The sequence below is a fragment of the Patella vulgata genome, chromosome 5, assembly GCF_932274485.2.
Source record: "Patella vulgata chromosome 5, xgPatVulg1.2, whole genome shotgun sequence".
NCBI classification, from domain to species: Eukaryota; Metazoa; Mollusca; class Gastropoda; family Patellidae; genus Patella; species Patella vulgata.
This window is the reverse complement of record NC_065883.2, coordinates 71,594,068-71,616,436: the sequence shown is the minus strand read 5'-3', so window position 1 is coordinate 71,616,436 and position 22,369 is coordinate 71,594,068. Positions and strand designations below refer to the sequence as shown.

Sequence of the window (22,369 nt, the reverse complement as noted above, 5' to 3'; positions counted from 1 at the left end):
TGAAACCATACACCAAGTTTCATCACTCTCACTTAATTAGAACTAAAGTTATCATGTCCCAAAGCATCAACCAATCAAATTGCTTATCTCTACTTACCATAAGCAGAAAATGCTCATCTTTGCACTCTATCAAGGCATTGACCTCGTAAACACCTACACCAAGTTTGAACATTCTAGCTCAATTAGAAGGAGAGTTATTGTGTTCCAAAGTCTCGGCCAATCAAATTGATTATCGTTCTGCTTACCCTCAACAGAAAATGCTCAATATCGAACTTAGTCATGGTATTGATGTAATGAAACTATACACCAAGTTTCATCACTTTCACTTAATTGGAACTAAAGTTATCGTGTCCCAAAGCATCAACCAATCAAATTGCTTATCTCTACTTACCCTAAGCAGAAAATGCTAATCTTCATACTCCATCAAGGCATTGACCTAATAAACACCTACGCCAAGTTTGAACATTTTACCTCAATTAGAAGGAGAGTTATTGTGTTCCAAAGTCTCGGCCAATCAAATTGCTTATCGCTCTGCTTACCCTGAGCAGAAAATGCTCATTATCGAACTTAGTCAAGGTATTGATGTAATGAAACTATACACCAAGTTTCATCACTCTCACTTAATTAGAACTAAAGTTATCGTGTCCCAAAGCATCAACCAATCAAATTGCTTATCTCTGCTTACCCTAAGCGGAAAATGCTCATCTTCGAACTCCATCAAGGCATTGACCTAATAAACACATACACCAAGTTTGAACATTCTAGCTCAATTAGGAAGAGAGTTATTGTGTCCCAAAAAGTGTGACGGACAGACAGGCGGACGGACAGACAGACGGACGAACCCATTTTAATAGTCCCCTGCTTTCTTCGAAAGGCGGGGGACAACAAAAATACAGAAATAATTGTATATTCATGTGATTTGGATTTAGGCATTTTAATTCAAATTCAAATTGTTGAAATCGGCAAAAATAAATACTGAAATTTTACATTTTCTTTATTCTCTACATTTTCTGTAATGCATTAATTCCTAATATTTTAAATCCTGTATTTATAACATTAGCAGTAGCCTCACATAATAGCAATCGACTCATATTTATTTTAATAATTTTCCCAGTGGTTCGATCTTTTTCTACGCAATAACAATTATCATAAAACTCAGTAAAAGTGGTCGTAAGTTCATATAAATAATCACATAGTGTGTGCAGATACAGATCGTCCAAAAGTTTTAAAATGATTTCTGGAAACCTCAAAACACATTTAGCTAGCTTGTACTCTTTCTCGTGGTCTAGTTCGATCTTGGTCGTCTTTGCAGCCTTGGTCAGATCTTCTTCCGAAACATTAGCCAATCGAGCGATAGATCGGATTCGGGTGTAAGCATACAGCAAATAAGCGGCGGTGTTTCCGCGATCATCCAACATCTTGTCAAAAGAGAAGACATAATCGTGGGTTCGATTATGCGACAGATCAGCGTATTTTATACAACCATATGCGACTGAAGACTTTGCTTGTTCTAATTCATCTTTGGTCAGAACTTTGTCTCGCTCCTTCTCTTTGAGTTTCGCCTCTGCTCGTTTTATTCCCTCGTCTAGAAGATCGACCAATCGAACTGTTTCACCCGATCGAGTCTTGAACTTCTTCTTGTCTTCTCCAAGCACGACACCAAAACTCACATGTTCCACTCGGTGTACTGAAGGATTTAACCATCCAATCATTTCAGCTGCTGAGTAAATCGTCTCCAGATGTCCACTCTGTCCAGCATCTACAACATAGATCAACCATTCGCCCTTCTCTTCGACCAGTCGATTTTTAATGGCCGCTAAATCGGAAGTATCGTAGGTGAATCCTCCATCTGATTTGACAACGGTCAGCGGAACTTTGTGACCATCCACGAACATTATCTTTCGACCGTCCTCAACCTTCGTCAATCCCTTTGCGTCCAATTCCTCGATAACCAGTTTCATTCGTTCTTGATAGAAAGACTCGCCTCGATCAATCAAGTGAACTTGTAACCTTTCATAAACTTTTTGAAATTCTTTTCGTGATATGTCATAGATTGTTTGCCAGGCTTTATAATGTTCCGGTTCATGAGCTTGTAACTTAACTACACATTCATAGGCTCGTTTCTTGAACGCTTCATCTGCCTCGAATCGAACTTTCGAGGCTTTGTAAAAGCCCTGCAAATCTCCGATTGGAGGTGGTTTAGTCAGGTAGTTGGGGTATTCATCTTGTAAGTGAGCAATCAACATTCCGAACTGTGTTCCCCAATCTCCTAAATGATTTATCCTCAAGACGTCATGTCCGACCCATTCTAGCAGACGACAAATGCTCTCTCCGATAATCGTTGATCGCAAGTGACCAACGTGCATCTCCTTGGCGATGTTGGGTGACGAAAAGTCAACCACAGCTCGCTTCCTTTTACCAATGGGTGGTGGTTGCACACCGGTGTTCAGGAGTTTGAAAACATTTTGCGAAACATATTCTCGGTTCAAGAAAATGTTTATAAATCCTGGACCAGCGATATCCACCTTTTCTATGCAATCAACTTTGGGCAAGTTATTGACAATGTTTTGTGCTACATCTCGTGGATTACACTTCACCCCTGCTGTCTTCAGTTTCTGGGAAATACTCATGGCACTGTTACATTGATAATCGGAAAATTTGGCACTGCTTGTGACATCAGCTTTTGGTAAATCCTGGCCAGGATAAGCCGCCAGAATGGCCACTTGAAAGACATCTTCTATCAGTGCTGTAATGCTAATCATATGGTCGGGAGACTTTGATTTTTCTTCAGCTAAGTGTGACTTTAGGTGTTTTAATTGATAAAGAAGTTTGTTTTTCTCTGTCTGAAGTTGAAGGACGGCAGGCGCCACTATTCCACTGTTTACAAGAGCTTGCGGATTTTCGATCAAGTCCAAATCCTTTTCCAATCGCTGGATTTCGGCCTCTGCTTTAACCACTTTTGCCGTATACTTGGCAATTTCTTCCTCCATACTGTAAAATTTTCAAAAATAATGTCAACTTTCAGTATTCTTGCTTTTTATAGTGATCAATAATATGATTTTACAATCGATTTCGTCAGCACAAAACACTACAGCAGTGTTTATCACGAAACCGGCCGGCCACGTTTTGATACATTCCCATTGCGCATGCCCCACAGGTTCTTGCGTCATCTTACATCTGTGCAAGTGAAAGTAGAGACTGTTTGTATTTACACTAACACGTCTGCTGATCTGTTTTTTTTTTTTTAAAAATAAGTCTATTTACGCTAGTGCCATGATGTCATACTATGTTAGTATGCACCCCCAACTTACCTTCAGCTCTCGTAATATGTATAATTTGCAAGCACGAATGTGTTCAAGTTCCTAGAACCCCATTTTGGCTCAGACTGCCCATCGCCCGTCCCCCTTAATTTCGGTCCGACTGGCCTGTTTCAAGTGTTTGAACATGTGAATGAGAACACACTGGCAAGGGACAATTTCATGACTGTGACAGTCAATACTCTATAATGAGAGACAGAGAGAGATATGGGGTGAAACACCACTCAGCAACAAACTAGGTCATTTTGCGACTAACATATGACTAATTTTAATACCGTAATTTGCTTGTATATAGGGGGTCTTTAGCAGTGGGAGAAAACTGGGGGACTCAGAGAAAAACCACAAGGTTAGGCAGATGATCGTACTCCTTGTCACATACAAGTCTGAGATTGAAGCTGTAATGAAATGAAATGAAATGGAGTTTAACGTCTACTGTTCTGCTCCAAACTGGGCTAATGAAGACGGGTATACACCATACATTGTGCTATGAGGGAAATTTTGCCCGGACAGCGTCACTACGGGCTATTCTCATATCGTATTCCAACTGTCAAGGGATCTTTTATGTGCACGCCAATGTGTACACAGGACCTCGGTTTTTCGTCCCATCTGAACGACTAGACAGCTTTTCTTGTCAAGTCCTCTGTCCTCTGTCCTGCATCACTGACAAGGGAGAACCACACCGGAAAATCTGGATGAACTTTCTCGGCCAATATGCAGGGACCGAACACCCAACCTCCAGGCTAGCGAGCCAGCGTCTTAACCACTAAGCCACCGTGATCACCAGGGATTGAAGCCACACCAATTGAATCAATGACAGACTTTATTGTCTAAAGCACACACATTTGACCACCCAACCCCTTGCACTCTTCATCAACCAGGCCCTTGATGGTCATCAATTTGCCGATAATACAATGTAACCCCCTCTCTGTGATAGCCTGTGATTCTTTGGTAAACCATACTGACAATACTGTACATAAATAAACACAACATTCATATAAACCATAAAATTCTTTATTTTCAGAAGCTCATATATTATGTTTCCGAATACATGTCATGTACTAATTATCCAAGTCCGACATTAATGAATGAATTGATAATTAAAAGAACAAAAATAATATAAAATCACTATCCCTTGATTCATTAACCCCAAAAAACATTTGACATGCCCGTAGCTAGCAGGAGGGCATGCAGGCAGCTGCATTCCCTGGGCGTCGAACCGTGCCCTTTCCATTGGATGCATTACGAAGCCAACGACCAATGTACCCATATCAGTATGGACGCCCTATAAAGCCAAGTGACAACGATTGGGCTGCCCCCCACCCCCCTACTAGCTTCGGGCCTGTTTGATACAAGAATTTATTAACAGAACCAGTATTATTAATTCTTGATACTTATATATATATATTACACTACCCTCCAAAGACGTATACAGTATTTGAAAGGAATCGTCACCCCTTGAAATATTTTTCTACTAACTGGTTAGATCTATTTGATAAGGCCAACTTCAAGTTTGGTCAAAGGTCATGAGATGTAAACAGGACTAGCACTAATCCCAACCCTAACCCTGGACCTAGTCCTAATGCTTACCCTAACCCTAACCTACAATCTCGCAACAAACACGTGCCCTAACCTTATTTACATCTCAGCGACCTTGATGAAAATTGACCTGGCCTTAACAAATAGATTTAGCCTTACTAAACAGGATAGAAAATCTGATAAATAATTTCTATGACTACCTTGAAAACTTAAAATGTTCCAACTCTATAGTACAACAATTTAAATTTAATTTATTTTTCTTGAATTTCACTTGTACGTGATGACTACATTGTAAATCGTAAAAGATTATATGATACCTTCAAGCAAACAAACAAAATATATTAATATAAAATAAATAACAACTATATTATATTCTTAAAGTATCTGACATACACAGAGTTTAACATCCACTTGACACTAACTAGGTCATTTTGGGACTAACATATGGTTCAACTTAATTTCAATAATTCGCTTGCACATACGGGTCTTTAGCAGTGAGAGGAAACCACAGGACACTGAGAAACTCATAAAGGTATCATACTTGACATGATACTCTGATATTGTGATAATTAACTAGTCTTTATACCAGTATATTAATTATAATGATAAGTGAAATATAACTGGTTATTATTGCAGCATAACACATGGTTGTTTCTGTCGAACTCACAGCTATATCTGTATAATGCATGGTTACTAAAGTATAACACACAGTAATCTCTGTATAACTCACAGTTATTCATAAAATCTATGGTATATAATACAGCTATCATCATGTAAACCTGTACAGTGTACACATTCTTTACAGTTATCAGAAAATAATGTTTTCATATTCTTTCTTAACCTCAGACACACCCATTTAATCTATTCAATTTACAAGGGACATATGGTCTAAATTTTCAAACACTTTGCTTCTAATTTCAAATCCTGACAGTTTGATTGAATATATGAAGCTTGAATTGTCTTTGAGGTCTGTGAGTATTATTAAAAATAGAAGTATTTATCAATCAATATTATACAGAACCTCATGATTTTTAAAAAAGTAAATTTCGTTCTACAAAAAGGAAAGGAATTTAGACATAAACAAGTACAATAGTAGGCTATTATATGGACCAGGAACCTAGCCGGATGTCATTGCCGCCTTCTTGGAATTGTAACGTCATATCAAATATCTAAGTCTGTCGATTGATGCACAATTGTCCAAGGAACAAGCTTGCTAAGTTTCAAGTCGACCATGCTTGAATTGACGGAGTAGTAGACTTTTATTGAAGGGCGTCACACCCCCAACAATAAGAACAACAAAATGAGTAGGGTTTGAGGCCCGGTTCCTGCTCCAGAAAAAGTAACCTTTTTCAATATTTGACAAAACTTCATGATTTTTAACAAGTTAATATTATTTTACAAGGAAATGAATTTAATTAAACATAAAAAGGTTTCAAATCTGAATTTAGTAGATATATTGGATAAAAACAAAAGCAATATTTTACAGAACCTCAAGTTTTTTAATTAGTTAATTTTATTTTACATAGAAATTAATTTAAACATCAATCTGATTAAAACACAGATCCTATTTCGTTTCGTTTTTTATAGTTCAAAATTTCGTTTTACTTGTCTTTACTACACAAGTATCAGGAAGAGTTGTTATATTACCGGGGGCGTTCTGGTTGAAGTGAGGGATAAGCCAATGAAACAGTCTGTTACAGATACTTCTTGGCATGGCATGCACGGAACTGTGGGTAAATCACTTGCAATGTCAATGCTGATTGATTAATCAATGTCTGACATCATAGGGTCAAAAGCCGCTTGTACGATCCCTGATATGACCTTCGAGTACAACTTGTCAGATCTTCATATAGTGTAGGCCATCAAAAGTATAAAAAAAAAAAACGAAACGAAATATAGATCTGTATTTTAATCAGATTGTTTAAGCACAAAAGACAAATATTTTACTTTCTAATCGAGATAATATGTTAAGCTTCTGAAAAATGAGAATATTGAATGATAACTAGAATGTATTGATGATAATGATGATATTCTCTATAAAAAATCTTCATGCACGAAATAAATATCTAAATTATCTATATACCAACCGCGCTTAGTTGGAAAATAACAAAGCAACGGAACAAAATAATTTTCTACATGATCAAAATTCATACACAATGAATTCTCTCAACTAAATGTCATTTGAAGAAGAAAACAAACAGAAGAAAACAAGAAGTTTTAGTGACCAGCACCATCAAAATTAACAGAAAAAAAATTCCCCAAAAAACGAAAAACAAATCTTTAACATTTATTTAGATATTTACAGGAACCCTTCACAATATGTGAGTTTTGACTACTTTCTAAGATGATATTATGAGGCATGGGGCTGATTTATTCAAAATTTGTAGTTTTGACTATTCTCTAAGATGAGGCTTGGGGCTGATTTATTTAAGATTCCTAGTTTCAAAGCATAATTTTACAGAATCTATTTAGCTTAAATAAATTTGAGAATTATTTGAAATTCAATATAACCATTTAAACTTTAAATTGACACAAGAATCTATGTCAGTTTATCTATTTCATCATACAACAATCAAATTTCGACAGTGATTGTAACTCAGAAATAAAGATAACAGTCAAGGTAAACAATATAAAACTATTTCTGAAGATTACTCTATCAACCTTAGTAATCTATGGTGGCTGAAATCGTCCATTCAGATCGTTGTGTTTCCTGATGTAACTCGAAAGTCGCTTTTAAGCCAGCATGCCAAAAAACCTTATGATCTGCAGCTTTTTTTGTCAAAATGGCTTGCTGATGACCCACGACTTTCAAATGACGAAAGATGCCTTCCGTTAAGCCAGAAAAATAACTTTGACTTTTGTGTTACACATGGAAAATTGACAATCTAAATAGGTGCTTTGGCCACCATCATTGTTTTCATTATGATTGAAACCTTTACCATTACAGGATTGGAACTATACAGCGCAGTAGACACTTACGACTGGTCCCCGGGTATCCATTCACTTGGTTTGATATTTGTTTATTTTTGCAATGTCTATATTCTGTTAAGTCCACAGGTTTATCTTGTAGATTTTTGTTTTGTGTGTAGTTGGGTCCTCCTTCACTTAGATTATTCATTTCAACCTAAGTGCAAAACAAACAAGAGTTCCCAACGAAACACACTGATACCCACATGTTACTCAAGGTGAATACAGCCATATTTTAATACATCCTATTATTAAAATTTTCTTTCAATATTTTGAGAGGGTTTAACGTCCATTCGACACAAACTAGGTCATTTCGGGACTAACATATGGTTCAATTTTTTTTCCATAATTCGCTTGCGCGTAGGGGTCTTTAGCAGAGGGAGGAAACCGGTGGGTCCGGAGAAAAACCCACAAGGTTAGACAGGCGACCCTACTTCTTGTCACATACAACCAGGGGAATCGAAACCACGCCAGTTGTCTAAATGACAGACTTTATGATACAGTGCATTTTGGATAAATCAGCCCTGATGAATATATTATGAAATATAGTATTTTTTATTATTGATCTCTTATGAAATATACCCATATTTTAAGGAAATATATTTTGTTTCCCTAGTAACTATACAATATAACATATATCTTATTGAAATATATTATCTCAAGGTATATAATCAACAGGTGAGAATGTAACAATATTTTCCCATGTACATTTACACATTATGATACACTTAATACAATATATTGCCCAACACACACACACGATAACAATATTATTTGACTAGTATCATGTCAGGTTATTTCTATTCAAAGCTGTCATTTCAGAGCTTAAAGGGGCTAAATCGCTAATATTTGGGACCTAGAAGTAGACATAAATGGATCGCAACGCATATGATAATGTAATATAAATGTATATAAACTGAATTTACATTCAATCGTTTCTGTTTTTTACTGTAATTTCTAATCAGTTATGTTCGGCAATATACGCCAGAAGTCTCAATCGAATGGTAATCTGTAGCGTCTGTTTATTCCAGTCTACACTGATAATATTTATTGTGCGTGCCCTCCAGATAAGAATATGACGTCACCATTTGACATGACTTGTGGAATATGCCTAGCCTTGTTTTTCGAGTCCCTTGTTACAAATAGCGTTGAAACGCATTATGGTACACGATTTGTGTACCAATGGTAAAATGTTTATTTGTTTAAATATTGGATATCAGAAGCCCATCTTTTCCAGGTAAGATCACAACATCAATGTTGATTTAAATTGACACATAATTCGTGTTTTCAATGTCGATGGTTTTGCATGATATTGAGTTACAGACTTGGTTACTTTAATGTATCCTACAATTTTATTTCAATAAAGCGCATGTTTATTTTTTTTTTCTTACGGTTAAAAAAAACCTTATGTATGATTTAGATAAAGAGCTGGTCATGCTGGCTATAATAGTTCTAAAATAGATTTTGCAAAATGAATATATGGAAAATTTAATTTGAATTACTTTATTCTGAGCGAAGATATTAGCCTTTGAAGGTTTGACAAGATGTGTGCGTGCACCGATTGTAACCACTGTACTGGTTGTTCGAGGCTTAGCCTCGCTTCACCATTTTTAAATTAAATCATAAAATGGCTGATCTTGTCATGTTGATAAATGTCTAACTGATATTTTATATAACATTTAAGGCCTAAACAAAGACCTATAATAGGCCGATTTGGCTCTTGCATAATGCCTGTTTAACAGACCAAATCTATTTTTGTCCCTTAACAGGCCCTCCATCCTTCACCACTGGCAAGGAGGAACTAGGCCTACTCCAGAAAATCCCAAAGAACTTTCTCGGGATTGAACACAGGACATTCAGTTTAGCGAGCTAACATCTTATTCACTGAGCCACTGTGACTCCCCAAGAACAAAGTGTAAATCGAGCTCAAGACGTAGTTATTAGGCATGTGGACACCGCCTTTAGGCTTAATATAAGCTACAAATGACGGTACTATAATTATGGCATGCTTTAAAAGTTAGTTATGAGGTTAACATCCACTTCCACCATGGGTGATATCGCAGAGAGGTTGTATATTGCTAAACTTTAACTAAAGAATTCTTGGTATTTTTCTGAGTATAATTATATATCTGGCCACTTGCATACCATCTTGGGCATCTTCTACAAATTGACCATCCTGAGAAAAACCCAAGATATCAATCAGGAATGACCGAACAGTAATTCCAGAGATATGAATCAAGAATGACCCAACAGATTCCTGGTATAGGAATCAAAAATGACCTGACAGATTCCTGAGATATGAATCGAGAATGACCTGACAAATTTTTAGGAAAAGAATCAAGAATGAGATATGGATCAAGAACGACCTGACAAAGATTCTTGGGATATGAATCAAGAATGACCTGACAGAGATTTCCTGGGATATGAATCGAGAATGACCTGGGATATGAATCGAGAATGACCTGACATATTCCTGGGATATAAATCGAGAATAACCCAATAAATTCCTGGGATATGAATCGAGAATAACCCAACAGATTTCTGGGATCTGAATTATGAACGACCTGACAGAGATTCCTGGGATATGAATCGAGAACAACCTGACACAGATTCCTGGGATATGAATCGAGAATGACATGACAGATTTCTGGGATATGAATTGAGAATAACCTAATAAATTCCTGGGATATGAATCGAGAATAACCTAACAGATTCCTGGGATATGAATTCAGAATGACTTGACATATTCCTGGGATATGAATCGAGAATAACCTGACAGAGATTCCTGGGATCTGAATTGAGAATAACCCAATAAATTCCTGGGATATGAATCGAGAATAACTTAACAGATTCCTGGGATATGAATTGAGAATGACTTGACATATTCCTGGGATATGAATCGAGAATGACCTGACACAAATTCCTAGGATATGAATCGAGAATGACCTGACCAAAGTTCTACCTAATTATCCACAGTTAGTGAAAGAATATCATACCCTCCGAGATATTTGTTTGTTTGTGTGTGTTGGGCATAAATGAACTATTCTGCTAATTATCTATCTACATAAAAATAAAACTATATTTAAATAATATTTATTATGTCATGTTCCTCAAAATAACAGGGTTTCCACAGTGGTCTCATTCCGTTCTACTCCACTATACCCTGTGTTAATCCATAGGGTTTCCATGGTTTCAAATTATCTGCTCTGGCCTTGATCGTGGCTTGAGTCTGCGAACCAATCAAAAAACAGTTTACAAAACCAATGTTACGTTCACAACAATATGGCGGCTTGTTGCAACAAGATGAGAGTTACTTCCCATCGCCAACTTCATTGTAATTAACGATTTATTTGGTTGGTCAATAAAAATAGCACAATCATCAAGGGCAGATTACTTGAATAATGTCTCCCCAAATGAATTAACCCAGAGGTTAGTGGAGTAGAACGGAATAAGACCACAGGGGATACCTAGAATGGTTCCTCAAAATAACAAGGTTTTTAATAAAACTCCCCATTTCTAGTTTCAGCTTGTATAAATTGATACAAATGTCCAAAATTGGGCTCGAGTTGACAGTGTCATGGGAAGGAGCAGGGCAGGGGGTGGCGTCTCCCAAATATTTTTGTGGATTGCTCCCTCTGGGACAGAAGCTGGCCAGATCTGATTTGTTTGCTTATAGTAAATTTATTTTATATTTGATGATCACTATCTGAAATTATGCAACATCAGGGTTGGAAGTTGTAGGCTGTAGAAGTTCCCAGCTACAATGGATGAGATTGATCGTAGCCATGTTTAAAAATAGGGTTTTGAAAATTTTGATAGTTTTACAGAGTGTAAATTGACCGAAGGATCCCAAGATTTTTCGGTCAATTTTTAACTCAAGCGGCCATGACCGGCATGTATGGCCGAGCTTGAACCCATGTTGTAGGGGTGCTGACATTGTCTAAAGCAATGATGCTTGGGAATTTAGGTCCTTGCTCTAGGGTGCAAAAACAAAACCCCTGGCACACCAATGGTATTAGTTGAATATCTAATCAATCATAGTTTTTTAGGATCCCTTACAAATCTCATTTTCCCACAGTATCATCCATCTTTATAAATTTTTGCGGAGATTCAGAAGCTTTTTTTTTTTTTTTTTTTTTTAAGAAATGAAACCAGAAATGGGCAATGATACATATATGCAACAATTTCAGTTTATAATCAACGTTAGTCAGTTATTATTAATAACAATAATCTAAATAAATTAATATAAAAGTTGTATCTGTGTATAAGGGTAGCACATGAAAGCACAAGCAGCCATTTTCAGAAATCCATTGGCTCTCACATTCCATTCATTAATGGTTAGATCTATTTGATAAGGCCAACTTCAAGTTTGGTCAAAGGTCACAAGATGTAAACAGGAATAGCGCTAATCCCAACTCTAACCCTAACCCTGGACCTAGTCCTAATGCTTACCCTAACCATAACCTACAATCTCGCCAACAATCACATGCCCTAACTTATTTACATCTTGACGACCTTGACGGAATCTTGAGTTGGCCTTAACAAATAGATCTAGCCATTCATTAATTCTGAGTCACAAATTGTTCATAACATTTAGTTGTTCATCTGTTTATCATTTTATCACCTCAAATGAATTTAAAGCAGCAATAACCCTATGTAAGCGCAAATAATTTGTCGTTATTGTTGAACATGCACATAATTTAGATATTCTAATAGTTTCAGCTTATGTAAATATTCTTGAATAATTCCCATTGTTGGCGATTGCCTTGTCTAATAATTCTATTTATTGTAAACAATCCTTAGTACGGTAGACTACCAGTTTAGGACAGAGGTAATACAGAGTGACAGGGAACCAATGAAATTCTGACAAGGATAGCCTTATATAAACATGAACAATAATTTCTGTAAAAATAAATGCAAATTTTTCTGATATAAATCAGGCCCTGAATTCACAAAGCATTCTCAGGCTTAAGTTAAGAAATTTACTCAACTTTCAGTCACTGTTTAAGAGAAATATCTTTGATCCAGAAACACAAAACTCTGCACATAATTTCTTATTGATGTATTTGATACATTAAAACAACAGAAGTTTTATAAAGGGCTATATATTAGTTAAAATAAAGCGAACAATTTTGAGTAAATTCTTAAGTCTGAGAATGCTTTGTGGACTCGGAGCTGGATCTTTAATTCTTACTACAGGTCTGTAATTTTCCTGTTAACATCCAGATTCAGGTAATTCCTTTATCTTATTCAGAATTATATTTCAAAATTTATAAACATATGAAGAGCCCCGGGGAAGAACGATCTAAGTCACTTTTTCAACGAACCCCAGTTAATGGCACCATCTGGTAGCAAATTGTATAAGCTTTCTGAGGAATAATCGAACCAAGGCTCTTCTGAAATGGCCTCCTGGACAAATACAAGTCCATCGTTTTTATTTGAATTTAATTTGGCTAAAAAGTGGAAGTCAGTTGTTGTACTGGTAATTATGATTCGTATTGAACATCATTTTAAAGTTGTAATTAAACCCACTCGTTGTTCTGTTTGCGTCAAACATTCTCGTCCAAAAGTCTGTTTTGCCTTTTATGCGAAAAGACAAAAATATGACTTAGATCGTTCTTCCCCTGAACTCTTCATATATATTTTTCTATTTGAGGTGTGTGGCTGTATGATACACAATCTGATTTTAACACAGATCCTATTTCGTTTTTTTTTTTATAGCTCAAAATTCGTTTTACTTGTTTTCACTACACTAGGAGCTGGAAGAGTTGTTATATAACTCACGTTCTGGTTGAAATGAGGGATTAGCCAATAAAACAATCTGTTATGGTGAGTTCGTGGCATGTGATGCATGGTACTGTGGGTAAACCACTAGAAATGTCAACACTGACTGATTAATCAATGTCTGACGTCATAGGGTCAAAAGCCGGTTGTATGACCACTGACGCGACCTTCCACTACAACCGGTCAGATCTTCATGTAGTGTAGGTCATCGAAAGTATAAAAAAAACGAAACGAAATATAGATCTGTGTTTTAATCAGATTGTATGATACAATATTATAACTAAACTATTTGGGAAAAAAACAAAACCAGGTATATTTTATAGGACTAGAAATAGGTAGCATATAAATAACAATATATTATACTTTCTTTTTAAATAATAACAATTAATAAAACTAAAACAAATATTTGTCTTGACTCTTGACTTGGAAACCAATAAACTTTTAAATTATATAAACCAGAGTACAGATTCCAAAATAAATTCAGGAATAAAATTAAAATAAATATTTTTTTTCTTGACTCTCTTGACTCAGAAACCAAAGTCCATTTTTGTTTTTGTTCCAACATAAATGTATCTTTAGTTTTGTTGTTCTCAATAGCGTGCATTTAAGCAGGAACAAAAACAGAGATCTGTTGATTTGACTCTTTTGACACGGAAATTAAAGTCGACTTTGTTTTGTTGCTACATAAATGTATTGAGAACACGAGAAAGCTAAACGTACATTAAAAAAACAAAGACCATTTATATGGGTCCTTCAGTTAAAAACCGGGCCACTTCACTGGACATAAATACTGCCGAAAATCAATTAATTACTAATGGGCCAACCCGTAGGTGAATGATTCTCGGGCCATTTTAAGATCCACAACCACTGGTTTATTATGCTATAGTACTGTAATGTCTCAACATGTATTCTGATAAAGTCGTGTTATACAGAATATTTATAATAGGGATAGGGGTTTGTGGTAGGCTCTTTGCCTGTTCCCCTGTTCATAATGAATAAAATATCTCTTAGAAGTTTAGTATTTTTAAATAACAAACCAGTGCTTCTACTCTATATAAAGAGAGATAGAGAAATGGGGTTTAACATCCACTTGACACAAACTAGGTCATTTTGGGACTAACATGGTTCAATTTTATTTAAAAAATTTGCTTGCGCATAGGGGTCTTGGACAGGCGACCCTATTCCTTGTAACGTACAACTGTGGAATCGAAGCCATGTCACATGACTCAATGACTGACCTTATGGTTTCCTGTGCACGCGTTAAACCACTAGACCACCCAACCCCCTGATTTAACATGATCTTCATAGCTTGTATGTTTCAAATCGCTAAATGTCATTCAGCGATTATGATGGTACATTATTTTTAGAATCGGCTAACTCTATGACGTAGAAATTAGTTGTACTCCATTGGAGGGTTCACACTGTTCCTGTATATATATATATATATATATATATATATATAATCATATTCTTTTCATTTTATTTATTTGTGTTATATGCTTGATAACGACTTGTGAAATCTTGTTGAAATGTCGCAGTGAAATAAACCATAGTAATTCTTATCCATAAATAGTGTGTTATTTGATCCATATAAATGGTCTTGACTCTGTCTTTAATGCGTTATATTGCCAAATGCTCCTAAGGGGTGATATAGCGGTATATTATTAGGGGAACTGACTACATCTGTAGAAATGCTCCTTAGGGGTATATTTTTAGGGGAATCGACTAACTGTAAAAATCAGTAGATCAGCATTTTTCATGTCGTAATTAAACAGATAATTAATAATAATTAACAAAATATGATGGTCGACACGATACAATAATAATATTTATAATAGTCAGATATCATTCCATTTATCTTGCATTGCCTCACTTCCGCACCACACTTATCCAAAATATATTGCTTTGAGTGAATGCATTTTGTAAATTTAAAATGCTGTCACACTTTACAAAGAGTCTATAGTTTTAACCATGAGGTTAAAGGTTACCCATAACCTTCACAGTTCAAAGTTCATAATATATTATATATTTTTCATCTATCACCATATTTATTTCATATATATACACTTCTATGCACATATTGACCGACGGGCGTTCCTTGAAGAGGTAAACACTAAACTCCCAGTTTCAAATTTCAAGGGAAGGTTTCAAAAGTGTTTATTTCACCAAACTGCTCGAGTCTGCGAACACGTTGCAATACGAAATTCACAGGGGGTTTACCTCCTAATATAACACAAAAGGGATTTAATATTCACCCAACAGAACAATCATCAACAAGGAGTTTATAGGAATGAATCCAGAATGTTCCTTGTAGCTAATTAACGGTCCTGTATTTTAGTGGAGGTACAGTAAATTTTGGTCGATCGGACACCTGAGAAAACCAACAACCTTATGAAAACCAACTATTTCTGTTTTTCTATGGAGTAAACCGATATTTAGATTTGATCCCATATAAAGTTAGTTTAAAGAGATCTCAATGCAGTTAAAAACCTGACGATCTTAAATCATTAATTAACACTTCAGCCTTTTTTTTTTATAAACTTTCCGGCAATATTTTGTTTGTTTTTTATTGTTATTCTCAAGAACAACACCCACGAACGGACAACTACAATTGACATTATTGTTTATTGTTCCCCAAGATGTCTGGTCTACCGTCGCCTTCATTAGTGACCGACAGCCCGGATGATCGATCTTCTTGGAATTACCGTATGATCACATTATTATAATGAATCCAATTAAAAATGGACGACGCTCCGCACACAAGATATGATAAATTGTTTTAAGCTATATTATGATTTTTGAAATTATGACGATTTCTCTTTGGTCTACATAGATTTGATTTTTCTCCTGTTGCCGGAATCCGATAATACATGGAACACAACGGATCACAATATACGACGACATGCTCACTTTTAATTGGATAAAGTTTTAAATTGAAATGTACGCTGTTGAGATCAAGGTCATGCACGATTTTACACTTCCGAATCCCTCTGCATATGTAACGCATCCATTTGTTCAAGTATAAATGCTATAGTATTTTGTCGGATCACTCCTATGTGAGATTTTAAAATAAGAATTTGATCATTGGCCACTTCAAGTCTGGCTCGTAATTGTGAGTTCTCGGCTATCAACTGTTCTCGGGCCTGAAACAGAAAAAAATATCTCCATAAGTCAAGAGTTATAGGTAGTTCTGGTGATTAGACAGAAAATTTGTTAAGCAGGGGAGAGAGAGAGAAATGGGGTTTAACGTCCACTCGACACAAACTAGGTCATTTCGGGACTAACATATGGTTCAAATTTCTTTCAATAATTTGCTTGCGCGTAGGGGTCTTTAGCAGTGGAGGAAACCGGAGGACCCAGAGAAAACCCAAGAGGTTGGACAGGTGATGGTACTCCTTGTCACGTACAACCACACCAGTTGACTCAATGACAGACCTTATGATACAGCGTGCATGCGCTAACCATTCGGCCATCCAACCCCCTTGTTATGTAGGGGCCGTGGCTGTAATGTCAATACCACTGATTGCTTCCCTGACAAAGAATGTTCAACATATTTATTCATTTTCAGCGAAAAACAAATGCCCTCATTTAAATCAATGAAAAATGGGCTATCATTTTGTAAACAAAAAAGAGTGAATCATTGACAATAATGCATATTATTATTTTGTATTTAATGTTAATATACTCTTCAAAAAAAGTAGGGGATATTGAAATGCAAATACCTATGCAGGTTGCAATATGATAAATAGTCATGGACACTTGACATGCTTTGCGAGTATGTTCACAGATGAAGAACTTATCGCCCCAACAGAACCACTGAGCAGCACATGCGACACGCAATAGCGCCATACATGTGGGAGAGGTTCATTGTCAAATTTGACACTTCAAGGAAGGGTTTATGAAAACTGCTGCGTGCTGGTTTAGCTATCCATGTTTGCTTTCCTATCGGTTCTTGCATAAGATTTACTGTTTAGCGTATCTTTGCTTTAGTGTGTTACATTTAATTTGATCGGGAGATGTGTTCGTCTACGTCAGGGTCAAGCGACAACACTGCAAGAATTGGCCGTGGCACTGCAAGAGGAGTGGGTCAGATTGCCCCAAATCGTGATTGGACGGTTGATTAGGAGCATGCCACGACGAATTGCTGAATGTCTGAGGATTGGTAGAGCAATTACTCATTATTAAGATAAAAATCAAGAACGTCCATTTTCACTTTTGACAGTGTATCTCTTTGCGAGTGAAATAGGACGCCCTTATGAGATGTTTATGTTCATGTGTAGGCAATTGGCCTGTTATTAAAATACACTGGTTACCTCTAATAAAAACAGCAGTGCATTTCCGCAGTTTTGTATTGTTTCTAAATATCCCCTACTTTTTTTGAAGAGTATATATTCCTCAACATGTCTACAACTATAATCATATTTATTTCCCAGCTCTTTTCCAATGACCTATTCTTTGAATAATAAATAATAAAACAGGCACCGACAGCCAAGAAATGTTTTTCGTAATCTGCTGAATCTTTACTCAAATGAAACAAAATTTAGAATACATTAAGGGGGAGGCTATTCGAAAAATTTGGTTCTGAAATGTTAAAGCTATGTGTTACCCTGGCAACAACTTTATTAATGTTAGTTTTCCCTTGTTTATTACATTTCCTACTTGCGCCATTTTCAATTCAATAGCTTTAGACTTTCAGAAAACATTTTTCGGGTAGCCTCACCCCTGTAAAATAATGTCTCAATTCTTTGATATAGTGTATATCTATCAACAAATGTTCAGGAATTTGAGTACAAAGCAAAGTCAGAAAAATATATTCTTGGTTCCGCTGGCATGGCTGTTATTTCTAACAAACTTATCGAGAAAAAGGCACCTAGGTTAATCTTTGGATTAAAATCACGAATCATAAAATATTAAACAAATGTGCTAAATAAAAAAATAAAAACAAAATTAAGCAACAAAATGGTAGTTCAAAGCTGAAGCAAAAAAAAAAACAAAGCCAAATAAAAATCAAACAAATTAAGAATCAACTCTTGAAAAAAAAATGTTCAGTGAACCAAAAAGGTCAGCATACTTTTTGTAATCTTTCATGCGATTGGTGCGATTTTTTTTAACAGACAATAACTTACATTTTTTAAAAACATTTCGATGCCCTTTTTATCTATGCTTTGTGATTTTGTAAAATCACTGAAATGAATCTAACGAAAGCTAATAATAGCGTGTCGGCCTACTGGAAATAATTGTGAGACCACACATTCCCAAATAAAATGGATGTCACTAACGTTTACTAATATTTTCCCTATGTGAGCTTGGCTTAAGCAGAAAGTAAAACTAAACCAAGAGTATGAAGTTGAAAAATAAAGCAATGGGGTTATGTATATATCTAGCCTCTTTGAAGACTTGCAAACTGGGACATAAAATAGTGATATGTGTGATTATCCAGGCTAATAATACAGGTAATGCTACTAATTAAAGAGAGAGGGAGAGAGATATGGGCTTTAACATTCACTCGACACAAACCAGGTTATTTCGGGACTAACATATTTTCAAATTTAATTTCAATAATTTGCTTTCGAGTAGTGGTCTTTAGCTGTGGGAGAAAACTGGAGGACTCGGAGAAAACCCACCAGGTTGGGTAGGCGACCCTACTCCTGTCACGTACAAGTTTAGGATCAAAACCAAGTCACTTGATTCAATGACAGACCGTATGATCTAAAGCGTAGATGTTAGACCATTCAACCACCCAATGACCCCCCCTCACCCCCCCACCCTGTTTGTTGATTTCAAGGTAAACGCCAGGTGTTGGTGATCAAATGAACACGAGTTAAGGGTTACATTTAAGGTTCAAGTTGAATATTAATCACAGCAAATTATAATCTATAACACTGACTTAAACTAAAGATACAAGAAAAAAAAAAATAGTTATCACATATTATGGCAAAAATATCTATCTAATGCAGTGATTCTCAAACAGTGTGCAACGACACACAGGTGTGCTACGAGATCTTCCTAAGTATGCCACAAAATTTTGAACGGCACACTAAGAAAATTTCTCACTAAAAGAAGCCAGCTATTTGACAGATAAAATTCGAAACATTGCAGTAAAGTAAATTCATGGCTGTGTTTTTCTTTATTTAGTTTGAGACATTCTATGTGTCTATGACTAGTCTGTGTCTATGGTTGTATGCCGTCTATGACTTGCTATGTTTTTATTTTGCAAAATTCAAATATTTTTCATATATATTTGGCCAGGTGTGCCACCATTTTTTCATGTGTTCCAAGGTGTGCCGTTGGCAAAAAAAGGTTGAGAACCACTGATCTAACGTGTCCAGTAAGTTGCAGATTATATTAATATTAACATGCTTTGAAAATGCCAAACGTTCTAAAGTGCTTTCAGGGTTACAGTAGAGTGCAGAGATTTGGTGGTGCCTTGGTTGTATGCTCCCATGACTCATGTATAGGGCCTAGTTCTCAGATATGTGAGGAAGGAAGTCATTTTACATATGTAAAAACAGATGAAATAAATTAAACATACATTATGTAAAATTTAGATAAACGTCTTGCCATTCTTGTTATAATAGTTCGAAAATAGATAATTCAAAATGAATGTATTAAAAATTTCAATTCAAATTACTCTATTGCAAGTGAAGATATTAGCATTTGAAGGTTTGACAAGATGTGTGCCTTAATTCCAACCACTGTATTGGTTGTTCGAAGTTAAGCATCGCTTCTCCATTTTTAAATTAAATCAAAATTTGGTTGAACCATTATAATCTACTTAATATCGGAGATATCCATTGGCATCAAGTGTTGATTATGGTCTTGTCATGTTAATAAATGTCTAATAGTTTACATAATCTTTCAGACCTAAAGAAAGCCCTGAAATAGGCAGATTTACCTCTTGCATAATGTATGTTTAAGTAGAGCAGCTTGTTTAACAAAAGTTAACAGCCATGATTTCAAATTCCCAAAAAATCAATTTAACTCTTTTGATTAGATGCCCTGTGAAATTGATGCTTGGGGCCGTCACCCCCTTCTGACCACCCTCTCTGCACGCTACTGACGGGGTATAAATTACAGCTCTCATGGACTGATTCAGTATCTTACATGTCTTTATATTCTAACAGAGACAGAGACAGAGAAATGGGGTTTAACGTCCACTCGACACAACATATGGTTCAATTTTATTTCAATAATTTGCTTGCACGTAGGGGTCTTTAGCAGTGGGAAGGAACTGGAGGACCCCGAGAAAACCCACGAAGGTGACCCCACTCCTTGTCATGTACAACCCGGGAATCAAAACCATGCCAGCTGACTCAATGACAGTCCTTATGATACAGCCATCCAACCCCCCTATGATGTAAATTGCAGGGTCTTCAACAGAACACAAATTTAAATCCAAACCAATTGGCCTCCATTAAAAGTAACTTATGGCACAGGGCCTGAATTGTGTAAATTAAAGAATCACTGGAAGACCAATTGCTCTAATCCTGACACTGTGAACGCAAATTTTAATCCAAATCTCTTTGCTGACAATGGGAACACAAAACTGAATTGATCCAAATCAGTTAAAAGTTAGTTGAAATTGAGGCCGTTATTAATCCTATATAACCTATATGATGTGAATTTCGGGGTCGCGAACAGACTAATTTTTCCAAACCTGACATAGTGAATGAATGATTTATTCCCAATCAGGGAATTTCAAGGTTGCGAACAGACTAATTGTTCCAATCCTGATATTGTAAATGAAACATTTATTCCCAATCTATTTGTAGAGCGTCATTTTTCCCATTTAATCAATGATGTCAATTACAAGTTCGTCAACAGACTGTAATTGATCTAATGTTCTAAATTTGACTCCGTTAAAATTGAAATGAAATAAAATGAAATGTAGGCTAATTAGTGGTCTTTAAGTGTGGGAGGAACATGAAAGACCTTTAGAAAACAGATCAGGTTTAAGATCAAAACCACTCCACTTGACTCAATGACAGACCTTATGATCTAAAGAACAAGTGTTGGATATGAAATGGGGTTTAACGTCCTACTGTTCTGCTCCGAACTGGGCTAATGAAGACGGGCATACACCATACAGTTTGCTATGAGGGAAATTTTGCCCAGGCAGCGACACTACAGCCTACTCATATCAAATTCCAACTGCCAAGGGATCTTTTACATGCAGGCCAATGTATATGCAAGACCTTGGTTTTTAGTACCATCCGAAGGACTACACAGCTGTCCTTGTCACCGTTAAAATTGAAGTGAAGAAGATATTTAAACTATGTAATAAATAAATAGATATTCTACTTGGGTATATATAAATCTAGATGTGTAACTAGCTTCTATAAGACGTGTAATGTATGACAGTATGAAGTAGCTAGTAATAATAATCACTGTAACATGGCTATCATTTAATTTTGGGTATTTAGCCCTAATTTCTTCTATATTGGTTCAATATCTTTGTTTGAAAATTAAAATTCATCCGAAATCGTCTAATTTCGTTTTACTTGTCTTCACAACACTAGGATCTGGAAGAGTTGTTATATAACATACGTTTTGGTCGAAGTGAGGGATTAGCCAATGAAAAGGTCAGTAACGGCGAGCTCTTGGTGTAAGATGCACGGAATTGTGGGTAAACCACTAGAAATGTCAATGGTGATTGATTAATCAATGTCTGACATGAAAGGGTCAATAGCCGCTGGTAGGACCCCTAACGTGACCTTCCACTAGAACCGGTCAGATCTTCATGTAGTGTAGGCCATCGAAAGTAT

At 36.0% G+C, this 22,369-nt stretch overlaps 2 protein-coding genes and 1 long non-coding RNA gene across 5 annotated transcripts in view; all 3 read right to left on the bottom strand.

Annotated features, from left to right (window-relative positions):
• Positions 1-898: 898 nt before the first annotated feature.
• On the bottom strand, positions 899-3,125 carry LOC126821921 (arginine--tRNA ligase, cytoplasmic). The gene has a single exon (XM_050550549.2). It carries the CDS (start codon positions 2,988-2,990, stop codon positions 1,002-1,004), a length of 1,989 nt encoding a protein of 662 aa, XP_050406506.1. The 5' UTR covers positions 2,991-3,125; the 3' UTR covers positions 899-1,001.
• A 1,187-nt stretch (positions 3,126-4,312) lies between these two features.
• LOC130012821 (uncharacterized) lies at positions 4,313-15,028 on the bottom strand. Its single transcript, XR_008788048.1, has 2 exons — positions 10,223-15,028; positions 4,313-10,186 (listed from the first exon to the last, which is right to left on the bottom strand). It is a non-coding gene; the product is annotated as an uncharacterized LOC130012821 (long non-coding RNA).
• Positions 15,029-15,031: 3 nt separating this feature from the next.
• The window catches only part of LOC126821919 (ras guanyl-releasing protein 3), a 70,361-nt gene continuing 63,023 nt past the window's right edge, over positions 15,032-22,369 (bottom strand). For 2 of the 3 annotated variants that reach the window (XM_056100784.1, XM_056100785.1), the window contains exon 18: positions 15,032-16,747. In XM_056100784.1, the coding sequence (XP_055956759.1) occupies positions 16,577-16,747 (171 nt within the window). In that variant the 3' untranslated portion in view covers positions 15,032-16,576. The remainder of the gene's footprint in view (positions 16,748-22,369) is intronic. The other variant, XM_050550547.2, reaches the window with a different exon arrangement.

Coding starts and splice junctions, on each gene's coding strand:
- LOC126821921 (XM_050550549.2), bottom strand. CDS start 2,990: ATGGAGGAAGAAATTGCCAAGTATACGGCAAAAGTGGTTAAAGCAGAG.